The sequence below is a fragment of the Marmota monax genome, unplaced genomic scaffold (genome assembly GCF_021218885.2).
Source record: "Marmota monax isolate L192 unplaced genomic scaffold, Marmota_monax_Labrador192_F-V1.1 WCK01_AAM20220418_F8-fsc00138, whole genome shotgun sequence".
Lineage (NCBI taxonomy): Eukaryota > Metazoa > Chordata > Mammalia > Rodentia > Sciuridae > Marmota > Marmota monax.
The window spans coordinates 956984-980437 of NW_026692763.1; the positions used below are offsets into that span (position 1 = coordinate 956984).

The 23454-nt window shown below is 51.7% G+C and overlaps 1 protein-coding gene across 4 annotated transcripts in view; it reads right to left on the reverse strand.

Moving 5' to 3' along the window:
• Positions 1-23454, reverse strand: part of Sez6 (seizure related 6 homolog) — a 45845-nt gene that overhangs the window by 1882 nt on the left and 20509 nt on the right. For all 4 annotated transcript variants that reach the window (XM_058580043.1, XM_058580042.1, XM_046447005.2 and 1 more), the window contains exons 2-13: positions 22302-22970; positions 21567-21700; positions 11776-11971; positions 6834-7019; positions 3711-3879; positions 3416-3582; positions 2715-2909; positions 2337-2475; positions 2019-2215; positions 1031-1225; positions 448-639; positions 147-344 (exon numbers count right to left, since the gene is read on the reverse strand). In XM_058580043.1, coding sequence (XP_058436026.1) covers positions 147-344; positions 448-639; positions 1031-1225; positions 2019-2215; positions 2337-2475; positions 2715-2909; positions 3416-3582; positions 3711-3879; positions 6834-7019; positions 11776-11971; positions 21567-21700; positions 22302-22970 — 2637 coding nt within the window. The remainder of the gene's footprint in view (positions 1-146; positions 345-447; positions 640-1030; positions 1226-2018; positions 2216-2336; positions 2476-2714; positions 2910-3415; positions 3583-3710; positions 3880-6833; positions 7020-11775; positions 11972-21566; positions 21701-22301; positions 22971-23454) is intronic.

A 23454-nucleotide genomic window follows, 5' to 3' on the forward strand; every position in this document is an offset into this window, starting at 1 on the left:
GGTCAGAAGGATTTGGCAGAGACTGGGGAGACCAAGGTAATGTGAAGGGTGACACAGGAAGGTGGTTCTGGTTCTCAACATTGGACATCTTTGCCAGAGTAGCCCTGTGGGCTAGGCAAGGTTTTGAGGGAGGGCAGGGCACTCACCAGCCCTACAGATGGGTGGGGGGTCACTCCAATGCGAGGGATGCCCAGGCACACACTTGATGCTGGCCTGGCCCTTTAGCACATAGCCAGGGGCACATGAGAAGTGGACAGTGGCTCCTGCTGGGTGTAGCCTCTTCTCAGGACTGCGGGCACCATTCTCAGGGGCGCTGAGGCCATGGCACGGCTTAAGCTGTTCCACTGCAGAGCAGGCAGAGCCCAGTGAGAATGCCAAGCCTCTAGGCCAAGGGCAGCCTCTTTTATTTCCAACCAGAGACTCCCCTCCTACCCATCTGACACTTACAGAGACACTTGGGGGCCCGATCACTCCACTTGGGGCTGCCAGCCTGGCGGTCATGACAGGTGAGGATGGCACTTCCCGTCAGCACAAAACCCTGGTCACAGATATACTGCACGGTGGCCCCCACAGGAAACTTGGGGCTAGATATGAGGCGTCGGCTATGTTCCACATCCCCAGGGTCATGGCAGGAAGTCACTATGAATGGGAGGTGATGGAGAGAGGACTCAACAAAGGCCAATCCGCCCATGGCTTTGTTCCAGCCAACTAATATTTTCGTATTACATGACTCCACCTCCTACTTCAATGTCTCTACCATTTTTCTGGTGTGTTTCCTTCCATTCATTAGGGTCAACAAATACTGATTTGCCATAACCAGGAATGAAATAACTTGGAGTACTTGGCTGATGACCCTATGAAAAGGTATCATCATTTCATAGATGAGGAAACTAAGGCTGAGAGGTATAAGAACTTCAAGAATACCAGCTAAGACAGTGGGGACAACACACTAGATTCTCTCTCATAAACCCAGGAGAGGGGCTTGCAGGTTGGATTGGGCAGGGGATCAAGGGGGAACAGGGACACTTACCTCTCTGGCATGAAGGCAGGTCCTCACTCCAGCTTAGATCCCATTGGCACATGAGGACACTGGATCCCACCACCTGGTAGCCAGGGTAGCACTGGTAAGTGACCACAGTGCCATGCACCAGCTCAGGCTGTGATGGACTCTTCCAGCCATTGGGGATCTCGGGCAGCTCTGGACATGTGTCATTGCGGGGAACCTCTGGGGGCACAGAGGCAGCAAGATGCAATCCTTTAGCCAACACCAAAGCAACTGGGCCAGACCCTTAACTCAAGGGCACTCTAGCTTCTTCCACTTTGTCCTGGGCCTAGACTGGCCAGGGCAGGCTCAGATTCATTCCTCCCGGCTCAGGGGTCCCTCCTTGCCTGTCCCTGACATTGTTCTGTCTTCTGAATATCAGGGGAATCATCTAAACTTCAGCCTTATTTCCCAAAGCACCTTGGCCAGTTCCTCTGGCCAGAGAGAAGAGGCCAGATAGTGTAAGGAAAATAAATTGTCATTTCTATTAAAGACAGGTAGAAAGGTAAATAGAGTCCAACACTTTTCCTTAGGTTTTTTTTTTTTTTTTTTTTTGGGTGTGTGTGTGTGTGTGTGTGTGTTGTTGTTGTTGTTGTTTTGGTATCAGGGATTGAACCAAGGGGCGCTTAACCACTGAGCCCACATCCCCAGCCCTTTTTTATATTTTATTTACAGACAGGGTCTTGCTAAGTTGCTGAGGCTGGCTTTGAACTCACAATTCTCTTGCCTCAGCCTTCCAAGCTGCTGGGATTATAGGCATGTGCCACCATTCCCAGCAGCTTTTTTTCTTTGTTAAGGAAAGTTCCTCCTGCTGCCTCTCCAAATCCTTCATGCTGCAACAAAAGGGCTCTTTTTCTCCTGGAGCTCTTCCAGCTTTCCCTTTTCAAAAAGAGCACTCAGGCTCCTGATTACCCTATCCTCTTTGATCTGCCATGATTTGGTGTCTGCATTTGGAGTGAGCCAGGGACAAGCTCACCAAAGAAATGGATGACAAATCCCTGCTGATAGCCCAGCACTGAAGTCCCTGGGTCCGATTGGAACTGGATGGTGACATCAGCCATAGAGGTAAAGAGCTTGAAGTGGCCACGGGGCCCCGAGTACTGGCCCAGGACTCGAGCTGTCAGATCATCCCCATCATAGAAAGTAAGTACATCACCAGGGCCTATGCGCAGCCTGTGGAGGAGGATGGAGGACAAACAGGTCAGGAAAGGCCCTTGAGACCCCGATGGACTAGATAAGATATGTCCTTAGACCTCAGGAGTTAGTTGGCTTGGCCTGACCGGAAGGCACTTACACTCGGATGTCCAGCATGATGCGTTTATCTTCTTCTACGTGCACACCCCAGATGCAGTCCTGCCCACGGCCATAGGGCTCTGGCCAGTTGGGGGAGAGCACCACGCCGGCTGAATCTGTGATTTCCCCACTGCACACAGCTGGAAGGCAAGGGAGGCCCGGGAGGCACGTCCCCTCCGTTTTCTCCCCAGTACTGTCCAGGGGCTGCCACCTGCCCACAGAAGCACTCACCCATTGCTGGGAGCCCCTCTCTCCACCTCAGGGGAACATATGAATTGCACATGTCACAGGGCCCCTGTGGCCCCAGAATCTGTGGCTATCTCCTTGGTACCCACCCTACTCACTGCCCTTGCAGGCCCCTCCTCTAGTGCCTACTGACCTCGGCAGGCCGGCTCTGTCTCATTCCACTGGGGGTCGTGGGGGTCAATGCACTCAATGATGATGGAGCCCTGTTCCAGGGTGTAGCCAGGGTCACAACTGAACTCCACTGTGGTACCCACAGGGTAGGAGGGTGCGCTGCTGCTGAAGTTGCCGTATTTGACAAAAGGCTCATAGCAGTGGCCCTGCTGGAAGGCTGTGAAGCACAGAGCCAGTCCAGCTCAGCCTCAAACAGGGTAAACATGGGGCAGACATCTTCTACTGCCCTCCCCTTTTCATTCCTAAATGCAAAGGTATGTCCTGGGCTTGGAGCAGGGAGCAGTGGGGGGATGGGAACAGCCCAGAGCATCCATCTCTATTATGCTCAGGAGGCCATCTTGATCACCATTGTATTTCCATTGCCTAATTTTGTGTTTAATGCATAGAAGTTGCTGGGTAGATTTTTTTTAAAGTGGATTAATGAATGCATGCATATATGGGTCTCTTCTCAAGTATTAGGGCCAATTTTGCTTCTGAAACTCTGGAGAATTAATTCTTTTGGACCAGAGGGCCTGAATCTAGACAAGAGGCTCTGGGAATCCTGGGCCCCAGGGGAGGGGCAGGGGGTGGCCAACTTGGAAGGATGTGATAGAATGGAGGCAGAGGGGGAAGGTATGGGAGGAAGGCCCTAGTCCCCACCCTGTGAGGCCCCAGCAGGCTCACCCTCATAGCGCAGGGCCATGCCTGCAGCTGCCCCGCTGCTGTCAGTACTGAGCTCCACAAAGAAGTGTCTGCCAGAGCTGAGCAGGCCCTCAATGGGCAGGTATTCCACCTCGTAGGAATCATACACAGGCGGGGCCTCCACATTGTCCCCATTGCGAATGATGAGCCTAGGCCAGGAGAGTGGCAGCTATGTGGCTGGTCACTGACCCAGACAGGGTGTGGCCCCAGGCTTCGGCATCCCTCCAAAAGGGTACTACCCGGTCAGGCACTCCCACCCACTAGGACAGCCCCTCACCTGTCATCATCCTCTGCTAAGGAGACCTTCTCAAAGTGCAGGTGCAGCCGCTGGCTCTCAGGAGCCTCAAGCAGCCAGTGGCAGGTGAGGTTGTTGCTGTAGTTTCCCGGGAAGCCCGGAGAGACAATGCGGCCGATGGTGGCATTGCGGATCACTCCACCGCAGGCAGCTTTGAGACAGGGATGGACTTGGGCTGGGTCTCTGAATGTATCCTTAGCAGCCTCACAAGCCTTCCTCCCCATCCCAGCCCTGTCCCTTCTACATGGGGCATAGGGACCTTTGTCTCTCTGCCAACTCCGCTGCCATGGTCCTAGTGGTCCATATTTTAGCCCTATGACCCTGCAGTTCCAGGCAGCCTGGACTTCAGAATCCTCCTACCTCCTAAACTAACTTTCACATCTCTGAGACTTCTCATATGCATTTTTTAGGGGGCGGGGGGTGAACTCAGAGGTGCTTTACCACTGAGCCACATCCTCAGCCCTCTTTAATTTTGTTTGTTTGTTTTTACTTTGAGACAGCATTTTGTTAAGTTGCTGGGGGCCTCACTAAATTGCTAAGGCTGGCTTTGAACTTGCAATCCTCCTGCTTCAGCCTTCTGAGCTGCTGGGATTGCAGGTGTGTGCCACCACATCCAGCCATATGCAACTGTCCTGATTGCCAGTAGATCTGTCACTGCCTAGCTTTATGGACTGGGATAATGTTCCCTCTGTTTTTTGAAACGGTGTCTCTCTAAGATGACTGGCCTCAAACTTTTGATCCTTCTGTCTCAGCCTCCTGTTGCTGGGATTATGGGCATGTGTCACCATGCCCAGTTCCCTCCCTCTCTGTTGACTCTTCTAGGAGGCCTTCCCTGGCTTCCCCAAATCCCAAAATAGATTTTATTAAAGTCCTTAGTCTAGGTATTGACCTTCCTGGATACATCTGCTACCTCTGACTCATGCTCCTTTTCTCAAAACCAGTTATCTGGCTTGCCTGGTTTGTGTGCGGCTCTGGGTTTGATCCCCAGTGCTGCAAAAATGAATGAATGAATAAATAAATAAATAAGTGAATAAACAAATAAACAAAATAAAACCATTTATTTGTTTAGATCTGTCCCTTCAGTAGGACCCCCTGGTGCAGGAACCAGGTCATCTCAGGCCAGGGGCAGAGTGGGTGTTCAGGGCTAGGTGAGTAGAATGAGTGAATGAATGTAAAAAAGAGGAGCAGGACTAGACTAGGGAGGGCAAATGCCTGATTTGTCTGCCATCCACCCCAAAACCTGTGCCTTGGCAACACTGCTGGCCGGAGGTGGCCTCCAATACTTTCTGAAATAGCTCTTCAGTCATCACTAGTGTCATTCCTGGGCTGATACCTTAGGGCCTCTACAGACTGACCCCTCTGGCCTGGTACTGTCCTCTCTTCCCAAGGAAAGGCTGAGTAGGTCACCTGAGCCCAGCTGGCAGGGTCCCTGTGCTACTTGGTCACAAACTCCTGGCAGTTAAGTGGGGCCAACAAAGGGGCCTAAAGCAGGAGGAGCTGGCTGGTTCTGGGCTTTCCTTTCCTGGTCACTGCTCTGGACCCTCCTGCTCTCAGCGATCAGGGTATCATGACCAGTACCCAGTACTGTTGCCTGCAAATGCTTCATTTAGCAGAATATTGTAACCTAATACATTTTTTTTTAGGGGGCCGGGATGATCTCTTCTCTATTTCTTGGCAGAGAAGGTGGAACTACCTTTCAGCTTGGTCTCAGCATGAACTCGCCCTTCAAATCCAATCACATCCTATACTTGGCTTAAAAATCACTCAGTGGTTCCCTGTTGCCCTCAGGATAGAGTTCAAGTTCAAAACAGCGTTCAAGACTTTCATGGATCCAGCTCCGCTGGCTCAGTTTCAGTTTCTCCTTCCTATATACCCTCTCCTTTAGGCACACCTCACCACGTCCTCACTGTGGCATGCTGTTGCAGGTCTCCACACCTTCATTGCTGTTCCAGAATCCGTGCCACTTTCCCAAGCTAACATTTCTGGAAGCCTTCCACTTCCTCCTCAGGAAGCTTTGCTGCCTCTTCTCTCCTTTCAGAATCCCCCCCCTCCACCCCTCCTGGGTTCCTGGCACACACTTATGTTAGCCCTGTCACAGCCTATCCGCCCCCGCCCGCCGTACTGAGCTGCCCACCAGTCTTCCCAGAAGACTAGGGATACCTTTAAGGGCAGAGGACATACCTGTCTTATTCATCTTTGATTGTGGCTAGCACCAGCAAAAGTTTATAGAATGGAATAAGGTTCAAAAGCTCAAGCCCTTCCCTCCCCAAAAGAAAAAAGCCAAAGTTGCCTGTCATACTGAGGACAAAACATGTGCCCTATCTTCCTTCCCCACCCACCAAGAGCCCCCTTAGGTTGGCTGCCGGCCAGGACCAGAACCTCGGGTCCCCTTTTACTTTCCTCCCATTCCCTCATCAGGGTCTCTGGAACTTCTTCCTTCCTGTGTATTCCCAAATACATGTTTGAAGTTCAATCCCTCTTGCCTGGCTGGCCTCCCAGACTTCAGATGAGTCCGCCACCAGGCTGGGTCACCTGAGAATAGTTCTGAGCTCCTCCCAGTTCCTCTCAAAAACCTCAACAGCTCCCCACCTCATAGCTTGGCCAGCCAGTCAAGGCCCTCCCTCTGCCCTCTCCACCTGGCTGTCTTCTGTGCCCTTATACACCCTCTCCTTCCTGTCCCTATGTCATTGCCCACATTGTTACCTCCGTGGAGATGTCAACCCTTCAGTGCCACCACCTCTAGGAAGCTTCCTCAATACCCGACTAAGAGTGATTGCTTCCTCTCCTTCCAGGTTACTTTATGTCTCTTTCTGGTAGCTTTTACTTCCGGCTCTGGAAATTAGTGACCTATGTGCCTTCTTTCCCCTTTCCTGGAACTATGATCTCTTTGAGGTCAGAATCCCTATTTAATTTAACTCTGTTTACCTGTGGTGCCTCCATACAGTAGGAGCTCAATAAATGCAGGTTAGATGAATACCGCTAAAGTGACTGACCATTTTCTGATTTCCTTATAGAGAGTAAATAAAAGTACCAGACAGCAATAGAGAGTGGGACTGAGCCCCCGCCTTGCTCTCCTACTCAGCCTCCTCCCCAGTGACCACTTACCAATGCAGACAGGTTCCTGGGAATCCCAAAAGGGCTGGGTGGCGTTGAGACAGGTAAGGAGCCTGGCACCTTTTAGCTGGTAGCCAGTGGCACAGTGGAAGCGGGCACTTCCTCCTGGGTGGAGGCTGGTGACAGTCACATCTCCATAAGCTGGACGTCGGGGAAAGTGGCAGCTCAGGAGATAGGCTGCAGAGAAAGAACAGGTGATATTGTGTGTTGTGGGGGAGACTGAGCCATTATGGGAGGGCGTGTGAAGGCCTGTGCCAGTTTGTCCTTGATGTGTCATTTGGACCAGGAAGCATTAAAGTTTCTGAAAAGCTCCTGATCCCTTCTCTAGAAGGTGTCAATGAAGTTTTCAGCAGCCTAGGCTGGTTAATAGAACAAGCAAAGAGCTGGAGGTTAGGAGGCTTGGGTTCTGGTCCAAAGTTTGTGACACTTTGGACAATTTATTTAATCTTTTTGTGTTGTTTCCTCTTTTGTTAAATGGGTTTCAAAATGCTGGCCCAAGCTGGGCACTGTAATCCCAGAGGCTCGGGAGGCTGAGGCAGGAGGATTGCAAGTTCAAAGCCAGCCTCAGCAAAAGCAAGGTGCTAAGCAACTCAGTGAGACCCTGACTCCAAATAAAATACAAAATTTAAAAAAAAGGGCTAGGGGTTTGGCTCAGTGGCTGAGCCCCTGAATTCAATTCCTGGTACCACTCCCTCCATGCTGGCCCACCTATAGGTTTATTGTGAGATTAAATGAGATAGTATTTTATTCCATTTGGTTTTCCTGTCATCCAGCTGATAACACATCCATTTTTTTTCCCTTCTGGGTATTGAACCTTAGGGGTGCTTTACCACTGAGCCACATCCTCAGCCCCTTTTATTTTGAGACAGGTTTTCGCTAAGTTGCTTAGGGCTTCATTAAGTTGCTAAGGCTGGCCTTGAACTCCTTGTAATCTTCATGCCTCAGCCTCCAGCGTCACTGGGATTACAGGTGTGCACCACTGCACCCAATTTGGCAATACATGTTTAATAAGTGTTTATGACTGGGCACAGTTAGCACATGCCTGCACTCCCAGCAACTTGTGAGGCTGAGGCAGGAGAATTGCAAGTTCAAAGCTAGCTTGTGCAGTTTAGGGAGACCTTTTCTCAAAGTAAAAAATAAAATAACAAGGGCTGGGAATGCAATTCAGTGGCAAAATGTCTCTGGGTTCAATCCCCAGTACTGAAAAAAGTAAGTTTTTATGGAATGATATGTAGATGCAAAAGAACTTGAAATAGTAAACCACCTATAAGACCTAAAGTTTTGATATCTTTTTCCCTGTAGGAGACAAAATAAATTGCAGCAGGAAAAATTAAAGTCAGCAGCAAAAGACTCCCCAGTATTCATTGAGAAATGTTAAATAGCTTGGGGGCAATGGTGATGGACTTCTTTTAAAGAGAGGATGAAGGCTAAGGTGTGGAGGCGGAGCAGCGTTCATAGAAGTTGAAAGTGGGACTAGTTGCTTTGGTAAACCTGGGAACTTTGGGAATTGTCATACCAAGCATGACCACACGATGGCAGAAAATCCTACAAAACAACTTGGCAAATCCCAGCCCTGGGGACAAACTTGGTGCGGCGGCTAAAAATGGAGATCCTGACTTGGGGATGAGAAGTGCAGTAGAAGGCCTGAAGGGTTCAAGGAGAGGGGCTGAGAGCAAGCTTGGGCTATGCCTCTATGTGTCTTTGCATGAATAGAAAATGGGGCTACCCTCCTGGGCAGACCAGAGCCCTAAAACCCGAGTCTTGTGCTGTTCTGTGACTTTCACTTGTCCTGTTCTTGGTTGCTTTGTCTGTGAAAGCAGGAGGATGGGTCATACTCTTTCCTCTTTCACAGAGAATAGCCATTAAGAGGCTAGTTATGATTGGCAGGTAGTACAGGGCAATGTTTAGGAGGTGGGCTCCAGAGTCAGAAAGTTTGGGTTTGAATATGGACTCCCCTACTTGCTGTGTCATCTGAGGCAAGTTACCTTCCTTCTCTGTGCCTCAGTTTTCCAGGTTTCCCCACCCATTTTGAGTATTGCATTCAATGCTGTAGAGGTTAACTCAGAGGAATGTGTGCAATGCCTGGCTTAGAACTATCACCTAACACCTCAGCTTGCTGTTAGTTTGTAATCTTGAGTAATAATAGCACCTCACATTTGAAGCATTTGCCAGTTTCTGAAGTGCTCTCACACCCTTTTATTGTTTGTTTGTTTTTGTGGTGCTGGGGATTGAACCCAGGGCCTTGTGCATACAAGGGAAGCACTCTACCGACTAAGCTCTAGCCCCCAGCCCTCTCACACCCTTTTTACTTGATACAATTTGCTTGGGAAGGAGATAGGCAAGGTAGGGGTTATTAACCCATGTTTTGATAAGGAAAACAGAGGTTCAGAGAGACAGGCTCAGAGGGCCTGTGTGCCATCATCACACTGCAGGTAAGTGCTAGAGTAGGGACTTGACCTGGCTCTGGAGCCCATTGGTTTTCCACACTCTCCTACTCCTACTTCCCCAGTCAAAGCAGAAACCTAGGTTCAGATAAACCTGAGGATAACAGACAAGGCTGCCCTGGGTTTAGGGTGGCTGGTCCCAATGCCCTGAGGAGAAATCCCAGACCATGATGGGATGGGGATTGTGAAAGAACTTGGGACACTATACAAAGAGAGGAGAGGATGGGGCACCACCCCCAGGAGGTCTAGACCCTGAGCCAGATTTTAGGCTCAGCACTTGCACTTGCAACTTCCCCTTGAGTTCAAGCACAGCTTGGGAACAGAGGTCCCCTCATTTCACAGATGAGGAAACGGGGCCAGGATGAGGCAAGGGCAACAGGCTGGGGGCAGAGAATGAAGCCCCCAAGCCTTTATAATGGTTAAAATGCCTCTTCCCAGGATGAGCTTCCTCCTATTGCCATGACAACCGTTGGGCGATGCTGCACCACCGCAATCTGTTGAGTTATTTTCTCATTGGCATCTGTTTTTGGAGCCAAGTTCAGAGCCAGGAGTGCTCAGGATGGAGGAGGGGTTCGCTGTCAGGACCCACTGCCTTCCTACCCTGCCAGAGACTGTGAGAGCGTGGTGAGTTGGAACTTGGTCCTGCCAATGTTGCCCTTGTGGGGACCCATCTTTGTGACCTCCCACATTGGCTTGGACAGCTCCCACACTGGCATGGGTACTAGGCCTCTCCCTCCCCTCCTGGCACCCTCTTTCTCCAGCCCACGAGATGCGCGTGTGAGTACACGCTCCTCCTGTTCCCATCTCTGGGATCAGGGCTAATTACAGCCTATAATTAGGGGAATTACACTCATTAAGGAAAGAGCTGATCATTGACAAAAACTGGGCCGAGGAGGGAGGGCTTCCGGGAGCCCAGAAAGAGCAGGACCGGGCCAGTTCTCCCAGCCCTTCCTTGGGGTCTGCTCCCCTTTGCTGGGCCTCCAACCCATTGCCATTCAGCCACTTTCCTCTGGCCTGACAGAGAGGGGGTTCTGGAGTTTTGTGCAAAGGAATTTGCGGCAAGAGAAAAGGTTACCATGGCGTGAAATTACGCCGGCTGCCTGGGAGGATTGATGAGCCATTAGGGAGACTGGCGGGCCGCCTAGATGCTCACCCCGGCCTCGGCCGGCCCCTTGCCTCTGCCAAATCCCAGCCCACCTACAGACTCCCTGCTGCCACGCCAGACTGCTCCCCCAGTTTGAGTGGAGAAGCCAGAATAGGGCAAATACTCCTAGGGTGGGGTACAGGACATGCCTAGCTCTGGAGTGCCTGCCCACCTGCTGGTCCCCCTCCACCCCCTCCCCCGCAGGGCTGCAGAAGTGCCCACAACAATGCAAGACAATCTCGGGATTGTTCACACCAATTATTTCCCAATTAGTGCTCTCCAGTCTGAACTGGTTAACTGGTGCAAAGAATCAAGTTGCTATTTGGGCCCAGGGAGTGGGATGGGCAGGAAGGATACCACTGGAGGAGCAGCAGAGTCCCAAGTCCCCTTTTCCTCCCCTTCCCATCCTGCAAACTGTGCAATACTAGTTTCCTTAGTGGAGCACTTGATTTGCACTGTTTTTTTTTGTACTCCTTTTTTTTGGGTGGGGGGCACGGGGGATCAGGGATAGAACTCAGGGCACTTGACCACTGAGCCACCTCCTCAGCCCTATTTTGTATTTTACTTAGAGACAAGGACTCACTGAGTTGTTTAGCGCCTCACTTTGCTGAGGCCGGCTTTGAAATTGCAATCCTCCTGCCTCAGCCTCCAAAGCCGCTGGGATTAAAGGTGTGTGCCACCATGCCCACCCATTTTGTATACTCCTAACCATGACTTTGTGGGGTAGATGTTTTTGGTCTCATTTTACAGTAAGAAAAGGAGGGTCAGAAAGGTGAAATGACCTCTGAGGTAAACAGTTAGTGAGAAGGAGATTCAAATGCAGATTTGCCCATCTCCTGAGCCTAAGAGATCCCCACTACACCATGCCACCTCCTTCTTCCCAAAGTGTTATGAGCTGACTGGAGCAAAGGCAGGTCCCAGGTAGAGGAGGAAGGCCTCCAGATAGTCATTTTCAAACCCCTTTGACCTTGACCCCCCCTTTGGAGAGAGGCTTCTATTGTTATTGCCTGTGTAAATGACTGCCTCCTCCTGAGATTCTGAAACCTTGAGGGCAAGGGCCTGGGCTAGTACAACTTGATATTCCCAAAGTCCAGCACAAGCCTGGCAAAGAGTAGGTGCCTTCAAATTGTACTGAATGAGTGAACGAGCAGATGACGGTGGCAACACCTGGGGGCTACCTGCTCCTGAGTCCCATGAGCCATACTTATATTTGTATAGAGCTTACTGGGCACCTGTGCAGTAGGTTATTAGCCCCTCCCTTTGTCCCCTCAGCTGTAACAGCACCAGACATCCCCAGAGGTCAGCCAGCCTGGGCTGGTTCCTCTCTTAGCTTCCCAGGTCTTACCTTGGTAGTAGAAATGGAAGGTGCCAGGCCCAACCGGTGGTGGGAGGCTCTGGAACCTCAGAGCTGCTTGGTGGGTGGGACTGCGGATGACTTGGCCCCGTAGCAGGAAAGACTGATTGGCCAGGGGCAGCGGGTCAGGGCCCCCCAGGCTCTCCACGGTTACTGTCTCCCCCTCTCTGAGGCTGATGTTCTGAACCTATGGGTGGATTGGAGAGAGCAAAGCAAAGCAGTCAGACTTCTCCCAGCTGCCTGAGCCCTGCTGCCCTCAGCCTCCTACAGGCCCCCCAGCTGATCCTCAGTGCCCCTTGGGCATCAGAGCTCTAGGCCCTGAGCTAGGCACTGTGAAGCTCAGTAACTGCACGATGGGACCTGAAATCAGAAGTATTAACTAGGGCTGGGGATGTGGCTCAAGCGGTAGCACGCTCCTCTGGCATGCGTGTGGCCCGGGTTCGATCCTCAGCACCACATACCAACAAAGATGTTGTGTCTGCCAATAACTAACTAAATAAATAAATATGTTTAAAAAAAAAAAAAAAAAAAAAAAAAAAAAAAAAAGAAGTATTAACTAAATTACCCAATGTCACATGGAGAGTATAAGCAGACCTGGGACTTGTCTGTCTCCAAAGCTTTGCAAGTACACCAGTTAGTGAGGAGGAGATTCAAATGCTTCCTGTACCTGAAAGAATTCCCCACGCAAAGACACTTCGCCGGGAGAATTCCAATTTTATTGCAAAAAGCAGTGTGCTTATATAGAACTAAGGGGGAGATGGTAGGGTTTAGATAAATGGCAGGCAACCCGTTTATTGGCAAGTTCTTTCAGATATCAGCTCTGGAGCCCAGGAATTAGTTCTCATTGGGGCTAAGGTTCCCCGCCAGCGAGATTTGAAATTGGCGCCGGCGGGAGAGTTCACACCGGCGGGAACTTTTCGCGCCACTGCAGAAAAGAAGAAGGTAGGAAAAAGAGGTGCTTAGGCGCCATGTTGGGGTTTTTTCTCTGGGGTATGGCTGCCGTTCATACTTTTCCCAACAGTACCCACCCCCATCTGGAAAGCAGGGATGTGTCAGGCTAGATGGCATCTGAGAGTCCAGCCAACAATGTGAGGTCCTAAGCTTCCCCTGGACATTCCTGTGGGATGCCTCAGAGTCTCCTTACACCCAGTCTACCTCATACTGAACCACCCTCTTCCCCCAACCAGTAGCTCCCTGGGCTCCCATCTCAGGGAATGATCTTGCTAACTACCTGGGTACCCAAGTCAGAAACTGGCATTTTGCCTCTTCCCTCAGACCCCACATCCAATCAGTCATTCAGTCTGTCAAGTAGACCTCAAATCACCCGGATCAGAGCAGCAGCCACTGGCCTGCCTCCCTGCCTGGAGGGCTTAACCCCCTCCTCCTTCTACATCAATGTTTTCTGAACTGCAGCCAGACAGGTCCCAGGCCTGTCACTCATCTTGGTGCTTCCCTGTTTAAACCCTCCAGTGTTCTCCCTTTGAGTCCACGAAGACCATGGTACTAGTTTGAACTCCTAGTTTGGTCCTCCAGGCCCTGCCCAACGTGGCCCCTGCTGGCTGCTCAGCTTGGCCTTTTCCAACCCCCTCCATGTGTCAGTGTGTGTCTCCACATTGTTTCTCTTTTCTAGGTCTTTTGCTCTGATCCTTTCTGCTGGTTGTCACATGTTCCTCTGCCGGCACCCTGATCTTCAGGCCTTCAATCCCTGGAACATCCTTCTGGGTGCCATCTCTCCATCCAAACAAGGATGGGACAACCACAGACACTTTTCCCAGAAGGGAAAAGACATCATAGCTTGATCAAAGGAGCACTGGATTGGGAATCTAGAAATCCCAGAGGTCTCGGATCTCATCCTAACCATGGACAAGTATGCCACCTATTTGAGCTTCAGTCCCCTTGCTTTACAGTGATCTTGTGTAGATCTTTGCTACTCTGAAATGTGGTCACTGGACCAGAAGCAAAAGAGATTCCACATTTCTTGCAACCTGGGAGCTTGCAAGAAATGTGGAATCTCGGATCCCATTTCAGATCTGTAGAATCATATTCTTCCTTTTAACAAGAGCAACTCAAAAGCACTGATCTTCTTAGTCTAAGAACCCCAACATGTTGTTCTGAGGCAGGGCCTTCGAGGGTTAACACCTGGGTCTGCTGCTCTCTTGGCTCTAAGCACATCCTGCTCTTTGTTTCTTACCTGAGGATGGCCTTTTAACCAGGTCCCACCCCTCATCTCCCAGGCTGCCTGGGATTGTATCTCTCTCCTTTCCCAAACTCTGCTGTTGATTTCAGGTTGCCCAGAGGACAAGGTCCAAACTTCCCAGCTCACAGTTGGCTCCAGTGACTTCGCCAGCCTTGTGTCCCTGCACTGCAGCCCCTGGCTTCCTACCCGCCTCTGCCCCTCTGGGTATTTGCTCAGGGAGCACCTTCCCTTCTTCCCCTCATCATGAACCTGGTCGTCCTTTCAGATCTCAGGACCTGCTGGGCACCATGATTTACGACAGTGAGGAGGCAGGAGGATCACAAGTTCAAGGCCAGCTTTGGCAGTTAATGAAACCCTAAGCAATGTAGCAAGACCCTGTCTCAAAACAAAAAACTAAAACGGGCTAGGGATGTAGTTCAGTGGATAAGCATCTCTGGATTCAATCCCCAGTGCCAACAAAACAAACGAAAAACAAAATCAGGGTCTCTACCCTTCAGGCCTGGCCAGTCAGTCCCTGTGCTTCAGGCTCTCCCACTGGGTCCTCTGTCCTCTCTCCAATTAGATCCTGGGGTGGCATCTGGGGTCACAACGCCTTCTTTACTGGCCAGTCTCAATACAGGTGGGTGGAGAAGGCAAATGGGTAGGCCAGGGAGGCACATTCCCCGCCAGAGCTCTGGGAGCTGAGCAGCAGAGGATGCTGAGCCCAGCCAGGTCCAAAGAGATGGGTGTTTCCCGGCTCCGAGCCCCTCAAAAGGTGAGTATTGAGACTAGATGTGCCCTGAGGACCCTAGAAGGGGCAGAAGGGCAGGCAGAGGTCCCCACCCAGGCCTGGAAGGAAAGATCGGGAGGATCTTGGCAACTGAAGAGAAGGCCCAAGGCAGGGTGCTAAGGGCAGAAGTGCCTCCTCTCAGTGGGGAGCTCCTGGCCCAGGCACATTTGGGTGGAGGCTGCTGGACCATCTGTTGGGAACTTTCCTCAGGGAATCCCTGCAGCAGGCGGAGGCTGGATGAGGTCCCTTCAAACTTGGAGATTCTGTGATTCTCGAGTTGGGAAAACAAGACTCACACACGTGGAATCTGTAATTATCGAGAGACGCCAGGCAGCATATAATTCTGCCTTAAGTGGCACTGAATGCGTGCAGCAGGAATCCTCGAGGGGAGAGCGGAGGGCTTAGAGGCTCGGGGAACGCACATGTGGCAGGTGGGTTTCAGAGTGCCTTGAAGAGCGGGGAGCTGGGAGGAGGAGGAAGGGAGGACGTTCACTACAGGGAAATTATGACATGAGCAAAAGCAGAGAAGTACAAATTAAATTTGTGTTTTCTTCCTAATTCCTCTTATGCTTTTAGCTTGACCTCTAACTTCCTGCTCCTGGATCTCTCTGATTTGCTGGGTTCAGAGAATGATAGCAGCAGTAACAATTAAAAAAAAACATTACCATTCATAGAGCACCTACAATGTGTCTATTTGTGGTAAAATCCCCACAAATAGACAAGTCTCAGAGAGGCTAAGAAACTTGCAAAAGGTCACACAGCTGTTAAGAAGCAGTCTTTCCTGGCTGGAGGCAAAGGCAGTTTTTTCCCCATCCCAGCCTCATGAGGCTATCACCTGCAGAAATAGACTTCTAGACATCTTCATTCCCAGGCTCCAGGCCCCTAGGTTTAGCAGGGAGGTGGATCTTAGCCTAGCCTGGTCTGGTCTGGTTTTCTCATGATGTTGGAATTTGAGTTCCCACTAGCCATCCACTCCCTGAGTGGCCTGTAAATCTAGGAAAATTGAGAGCTGAGACCTCTGGCCCCCTCTGATCTGGGGAGGCATGGTTCCCTCCAGGTGGCCTGGATCCCAGACTAGCTTGGTGGTAAGAATTGGAATGAGGGTGTGGAACAAAGTGCCTCCCATCCAGAAGGCTCCCTGTTCTCAGCCAGAGGTTCCCTGTGCAGCTCTAGTCCCCTGGGTTTCAAGTACCCAGTTATGCACCCACTGCAGTGGCTGAAATGTAATTTGTCACTTGTTTGAGGGCCAGGCTGACAGGGGCCAGACAGGGCTGGGTGTTGGACAAGGGGAGAGATGAAGTCTTGATGCAATTTGCAGGCATCTGAAGAGCCTGGGAGACAGATTGAAATGTCAGCTTTGCTCAGGAGGGCTGTATTCCCATTGCCCTATCCAGTGACAGGAGGGGGCCTGGGGGATTAGGGTCCAGGAGGGGAAGACAGGAGAGCTGAGGGCAATTTCCACAGGACCCTGGGCTATATAACATGGCTCTATTTCCAGCACACCAGGGGGTGGATTGCTTTCTGCCACCTCCCAGGTTATAAGCCGTGTCTTTTTTTTTTTTGGTACCAGGGATTGAACCCAGGGGCATTTTGCCACTGAGCCACATCCCCAGCCCTATTTTGTATTTTACTTAGAGACAGGGTCTCACTGAGTTGTTTAGCGCGTCACTTAAGTTGCTGAGGCTGGCTTTGAACTCGTGATCCTCCTGCCTCAGCCTCCTAAGCTGCTGGGATAACAGGTATGTGCCTCCATGCCCAGCTGTGCTGTCCATCTTATAGAAGCTTCTAGTCAGGCCTCCAGCATGTGTCTAAATGGTGTGACACACAGAGGAAAGGATGCCCTGGTTTTTACACATGTGCAGCACAAGGCTGCATAGGCAGAGGAGCTCAAGGATGCCTCCGTGTACCACTCCCACCGTGACACCTGAGGGCCATCCTCACATGCTGGTCACAGCTCCTCTGGACTCTCCATTGCCATACTCCCTCCATGAGTACACTCTGGCAGAGAACCAGGAAGAAGGGCCACAGACCTGAGGTGCCACCACCTAGTTGAGTTTCTGAAGGAGTTTCCTGAACCCTGAGAAGGAGCTACACTCAGGGGGACTGGTTGGACGGGGCCTCAGGCAGTATCCTGTTTAATTTCCCTTTACAGAGAGGGAAACTGAGGCTCAGAGAAGATAAACAGCTTCTCTCAGTCACTGGGAGGCTGGCTGCAGAGCCAGGACCAGAACCCCAGTGCTACATGGTGTCCTCTGTGCCCTTCTGAACTGGCATGCATCCCTAATACCTTGTGGGATAATATCAGGGGTGGAGAGAGGGAACTAAATCCACTGAAACAAACCTTCTAGCGCACATTCCCACCTCCCCCAGGGGCCTTCCTGGAGCCAGGAAATAGGAAGCTGCCCAGAAATCCCTCCCCTCTGTTCCTGGTGCTCACATCAGGCCTGGTCTTGACCCAGTTTAGAAGGGTGGGTGTTCTGGCCATCAAACTGACAGCTGGACTGGTCTGGGATTGCTGTGTGCCAACAGGGCCACCTGGGCATGAGGGCAAGGACTGTGGGCAGCTGTGCCCAGACTCCAGATGGTAAAGGGAGCAGCCAAGCCAAGATGGAAGCTGGCAGAGGCAAGGCTCATGGAATGCCAAAATGCAGTGAGAAGCAGGCACTTGGCCCAGAAAGGCCTGGAGTCTTCAGGGGGAGACTGGCTGCCTGGGGAGAGGATGGTACCCAGTGGACCATGGAGCTCTAGCTTACTCATCCTGAAAGGTCTTCTCTGACCCTGGTGGAAACAAGTCAAAAGTAGTCCCCACACCCAAGTCTGAGGAGCAGCAGGAAGCATTCTAGGTCTCTTAGGTTCAGCCAGGCAGCCCTGTGTTTCCTGTCAGCCACAGAGATTTACACTGCCCCCCCCCCCCCAATGCCCTGCCCATCCCAGGCTCTCCTGATCCCCTGATCAAACCCTTGGGGGAGGTGGGCACAGCTGCTCCCTGCTCTCTGGAACCCTCTTAGGGAATGTTAGGTCCACCCATCCAACCCCCGTCTGGCTCAATTGTCAGCCTAGGCAGGAGGGTGCTGCTCTTTAGGCAGGAATATAATCCTGATCTTTACCCTCATGATCTGCTCCTATGCAACAAAGTCACCTTTCCAAACCAGCCGGGGCAGCCTCCAAAGGCCAGACTTGCCACACTTGCTTTTTCCCATTCCAGGCTTAGCAGCTGGCTTCTTCTCTGGCAGGTACCCTCACCTACAGCCTGACTCCCAGGCTGGGAAGCAACCTGTCCTGTTATTCCCTCAGCCCTTATGATCTCCATCTCCATCTCCACCAGCACTGAGCATCCTGTGGTCATATTACTTATGATTTCTTTCTTTTTTTTTTTTTTTTTTGGTACCAGGGATTGAACTCAGGGGCCCTCCACCACTGAGCCACATCCCCAGCCCTATTTTGTATTTTATTTGGAAACAGAATCTCACTGAGTTGCTTGGCGCCTCTCTTTGCTGAAGCTGGCTTTGAACCCACGATTCTCCTGCCTCAATCTTCCAAGCCACTGATGCTATTTATGATTACTAGCTGCCTCAGCCACTGTGCCTGGCTGCTACTTATGATTTCTGAGTCCCCCATCCAGGAAGGTCTGTGTCCCCTGTGCCCAGGACAGGGCCTTGTATATAGTAAGTGCTCAATTTAGGTTTGTGACACAAATCCATTCATTAGAAAACATTAGTTAGCTGGGTGTGATGGTGCACATATATAATCCCAGAGACTTGGGAGGCTGAGACAAGAGGATCACGTTTGAAGCCAGCCTCAACAATTTAGTAAGATCCTAAGCAACTTAATGAGATTCAAAATAAAAATGGACTGGGGAAATAGCTCAGTGGTAAAATACCCCTGGGTGTAATCCCCATTACTGCCCCCCCACACCAAAACAAAACATTAGTTAATAATTAACTGAGTGATCTTAGGCAATTCCCTTGCCTTGCCCGGGCCTCGGTTTTTCCAAACTATCTAGTGGATCTTGGTCTGCAATGTCAGTAATTCTTCAGGTCCCAAAGGGCCTGCATGGTGTGACCAGGAGGTCTAGGCAGGGTGGAAGTTGCTAGAACTGGCCCTGGAAAAAGAACCTTAAATCCTGCTTCAACTCAGCCTGTTCTGTCATTTTGTTCCTCCTAAATCAGGTGCTGACCCAGCTCTGGCCACCCCATGCCCCTCATGGCCTCAGACTCTATCTCAGGCCACTGGAGAAGATGGAGGTCCCAAGGATTCTGTCCTGATGGTGCTGAGGTGGAGGGTGGGGCCAGCGTGTGCCATGTTCCCTGACGGCAGTCCAGGGCTGTGGCAGGTCTTCTCAAGGTTGCCTGGTAACGGCTTTTGCATTCGGATGAAAAAAATGTAGCAGCACCAGACAAGAGACCCAGGGCTGTGTGAGGGGGTAGGCGTCAGGGTGGAGCTTGGGCCCAGGCCAGGGCAGGGACAGACAGAGGCAGCATCAATCCCATCTTGTCCCATTATCTGATACCCATCCTGCTGGGGGTGGGGGTACAATTCAGGCCCAGTGGGTTTCACAGGGGATGGTCGACTTGGGGGGTAGGGGGAGCTGGCCCAGGCCTGCAGGGGGGTGCCCAGCCTGGCATCTGTCCCCGCCCATTCCCTTCTCCACACCTGCAGCTGGCGCCTTCCACCCTGTGAGCCACAGCCGGTGCCACCTCTCATTAGGTGATGATTTTACATTAATTACCTTAATTAAGCGGCGCTGAGTGCTAATGGCTTGAGAGGGGGGAGGCTGTTCCTAATTGCCCTTCCAGTCAGCCCAGAGTGAGGGGCCCAGGGTTTGGCAGAGCAGGAACAAATAGTTGCGGGAAGAAGGGATGGAGCCCAGCAGGGGGAGGAGAGGGTCCTCCCTCTCAGGGCCTGGCTCAGAGACCTGGACCTAAGTTCCCCGGAAGGGAGAACTGGAGGTTCTGCTCCAGGACCAGCATGGCTGGCTTCAGGCCCAGATCCAGGCGCATGTGGGACTTGGGATGGGTGGGAAACAGGCTGGGAGCAGCCTGCTTCTAGCTCCATCCTGCTCCGCCAGATTCCTGTGGTGCCCTTCTTGTGACTTCTCAGTCCCCTGCCTGATTGCCTCACTTGGACAAAGGGCTCTCCTCTACCTACCTCAGCCTCCAACACCCAGGCCAGACGTCACCTCCTTCCTTCCTTCCTTCCTCCATCCCATCCTGGGCACTGTGCTGCAAAGCACCCCCGACAAGCTCACAGTCCAGCTGGGGAGGGGGATGGCTGTGAACAGACCCATAGAAGGCAGAACAACAAGAGCTGGGATTATCCCCCATCCTAGCTTTGAAGATCTGGGGAGAAGATCCAGAAAAAGTGATGGAGGGGGTGTTAGGACTCTTCCAGGCAGAAGAACCAGCTTGTGTAATTGGGGCTTGAGGGGTTGGGAAGGTTAGGCCCTGTCAGTCAGCTGCAAGGTCTTCTGTGTGAAGCGGGCATAGCCAACAAGAGAAGCAGTGGCAAGAGATGGCCCAGAGGACTGGCCCTGATTCAGAGGGGAGAGGCAGGGGGTGGGGGTGCAGAACTGATTTCATTGCAGAAAAATGACTGTGGTATAAGTGGGGGGGGGTAGTAGGGAGGAGAAATGGGCAGGTGACCAGGAAGGTGGTCACTGCATCACTGGCTAGGGATGATGGGGGCTGGACCATATGACGGTTGTGGAGATGAAGGGAGAGAAGCAGGCAAATGTGAGAGTTGGGGGGTGTCATGACAGAACCTGGGACGAGTTCATGGGACTAGAAGACGGTAAGGGAAGGGCCAAGGTGACCCTACGTTCGTTGCACAGTTCCGGGGTGCCCTCCACATTGCACTATCTGGCTCCAGGTTTCTGACTTGGACAGAGTGGGGTGATGAGCCGGTTTGGGGAAACAAAAAGACAGACTTGGATTTATGGAGTTTGAGGAATCTGTGGGACATCTGTGAGGACATTTGGGCTCAGGACTGGGGTTGGAGAGAGTCTTCATCCCAGCCAGGTATGGTGGTGCACCTCTGTCATCCCAGTGACTTAGGAGGCTGAGGCAGGAGTGTGGCAGCTTCAAGGCCAACCTCAGCAGCTTAGCAGGACCCTGTCTCAAAAGGGCTGGCAATGTAGCTAACCGGTAGAGCATCCCTGGGTTCACTCCCCATTACCACACAAAATAAATAAATATATTAATTAATTAATTAATTAGTAAAAAAAAAGATAAGAGAGTCTTAATCCTGAGGGAGGGATGAGGAGGATCAGGAGGCTGGGGGAAAGTCTGGCTCTCCTGCCAGCTGTCACCGCTCTAATGGTGTGACCACATCAGTCTTTCCCACCACTTTCCCACCTGGAGGAGAAGATCCCAGTAGCTTCTCAGGGAAGACTTGATAAGGAATGAATGGATGAATAAATAGGTAAATGAGGCTTCATGGCTCTCAGGTCCAGCCAAGCCCCTCTGCATTTTCTCCACTCACCACATAGATTCAGATACAGAGTTCATGCTCATCCAATCCCTTTCCCATCCAAGGCTAGAGCCCCTGAGCAAATCCTTGGGGGAAGAGGATGGGCACTCTGCCCTTCCAACAGCCCTCCCAGTGCACTGCTGGGTGAGAGCAGTATCCCTCTCCACTCCCTGGCACATAGAACAGAATCCAACCATTTTTTACACCCATCTTCCAACTCTGGTTGTAGGTACTCCTCACACCATTGATGCCCCTAGACATTTCCACTTCCTGCATAGCAGGTACCTTTATGGGGAAAGGTTAACACACCAGCCCCAACTTTGCCCTTGTCAGATCCAGGTCACTTACCTTGATCTCCACACCATAGCCAGGGTAGACAGAGATATAGTAGAAACAGTCCAGGCCGACATCAGAGGGTGAGCTGGGGGCTACAGGGGAGTCCAGAGAGCCCTCTGGGCCAGAGAAATTCCAGCTACAAGGGCCTGAAGGACAGGAGAAGAAGGGAGACTAAGCCCAACTCTGGTGAAGTGGATCCAGCTAAGGCTGAACTCTAGATGTGTACATGTGTGTATGTGTCATGGAGCCCACCTCCAGGGATATCTATTCCCCTGTTGAAAGAATGGGCCTGCCAAGGGGGCTGGGGTTGTGGCTCAACGGTAAAGCACTTGCCTAGCATGTGTGGGGCACTGGGTTCGATTCTCAGCACCACATATAAATAAAGAAAATAAAGGTTCACTGAGAACTAAAAAAAAAAAAAAACGGAACTGCCTTTTACTGAGCAAGTGGCTACTACATACAGTCTTATCTCAGTTTTCACCATGGCTCAGAGAGGTAGGTTTTCTTATTGCCATTTTATAATTGAGGCTCAGGGAGATTAAATAAAACTCCCAGGGGCATGTTGTAGTTGGTGGAATCAGGTTTTGAACCTGGGTCTATCTGGTTCCAATCTACATGCCTCCTGCAGGCTGGACCTTGGTGCCAAAGGCCAGGGCAGGCTGGCACAGCATCAGAGCCAGGCATTTAGGGGCCCCCACAGCTCCCCCCATTCCCACTTTCAGATCTACAAGCCAGCAGGTAGCTGACCTGGTGGCTGGATGGTGGTGATGGTGGTGGTAATGATGGTGCTGGTGGTGGTGGTCTCCTCGTCATCCCCTGAAGCTGTGGAGGTGGTGATGGTTCCCTCCATCCCAAGCCCCATGGTCTGGGACATGACGTCTGGAGCCCACGGCCTGCCCATGTCTCCAGGACCCTCTTGAGTCGGAGTCCATGCTCTGGTGGGGGGTGTAGTACTGGGCCTCTCCCCTGGGCGTAGGGTGGGCGCTGCCATGCTGGGCCCTGGAGGTAGAAGAGCTGTGATCCGAAGCACTGGGGCCTCTGACTCCAGGTTCCAAGGTCCCTCTCTGGATTGGGGCTGTGTGGGTGCTGCAACCATGGCCGGGGTGGGGCTGGTAAAGACTGGGCGGCTGTCCTGATTGGCCAGGCGGGGCAGGGGGCTTGGAGTGAAGGGTGTAGGTGGGTCAGGCTGAAAAGGCAGCGCTGGCCTCAGCTCCTCCTCGCCCGTCTCCAGCCCCTCTTGCAGGAATTCCTCCATCAGTGGGTGGTGGTTGAGCAGCTTCAGAGTGGGGGCCGTGGTAACAAAGTGGACACTTCGTTCTGGCTGCTCAGGTGTAGGGACCGCTGTCAGCTCCCCATCCATCTCCTTGATGCCTGTGGCTTGCCCTTCCCCCATGGTTGGGGCCTCAGAGGAGAGTCCTGAAATAATAATGGATGATCAGAGGTTCTCCTGCTACGCCACAGCGAGCAGCATCCTGCCCAACCCAGGCTGTAGGAGATCCATCTCTCTTTTGACAGAGAGCCTTGGGAGTGTGCTCATTGTTGAGAATCATGGAGCTATAAAATTTTAGAGCTAGAAGCGAGATGATATCACATACTTCAAGGATGGCACATGAACTATCCTTTCTCCTCCAGCACCAGAGACAGACATTACTAATTGATTGTCACACTATTTCCCGCTGTTCTGATTCAGCCTCAGAATCCTTCTCAACACAGACTTCAGGCAGCCGTGACATGACAAATAAATATTTGCCATTTCCAATGTAGCTCAAAGGCCCAATTTTACTAATGAGGAAGTGGGCCAGAAAAAGGAAGTGACTTGCTCAAAGTCGTATGACCAGTTGAGGAACTCCATGAGAACTTCAGCAAGAGGACTATCCCCCACCACAGTGACTTTTGGCCT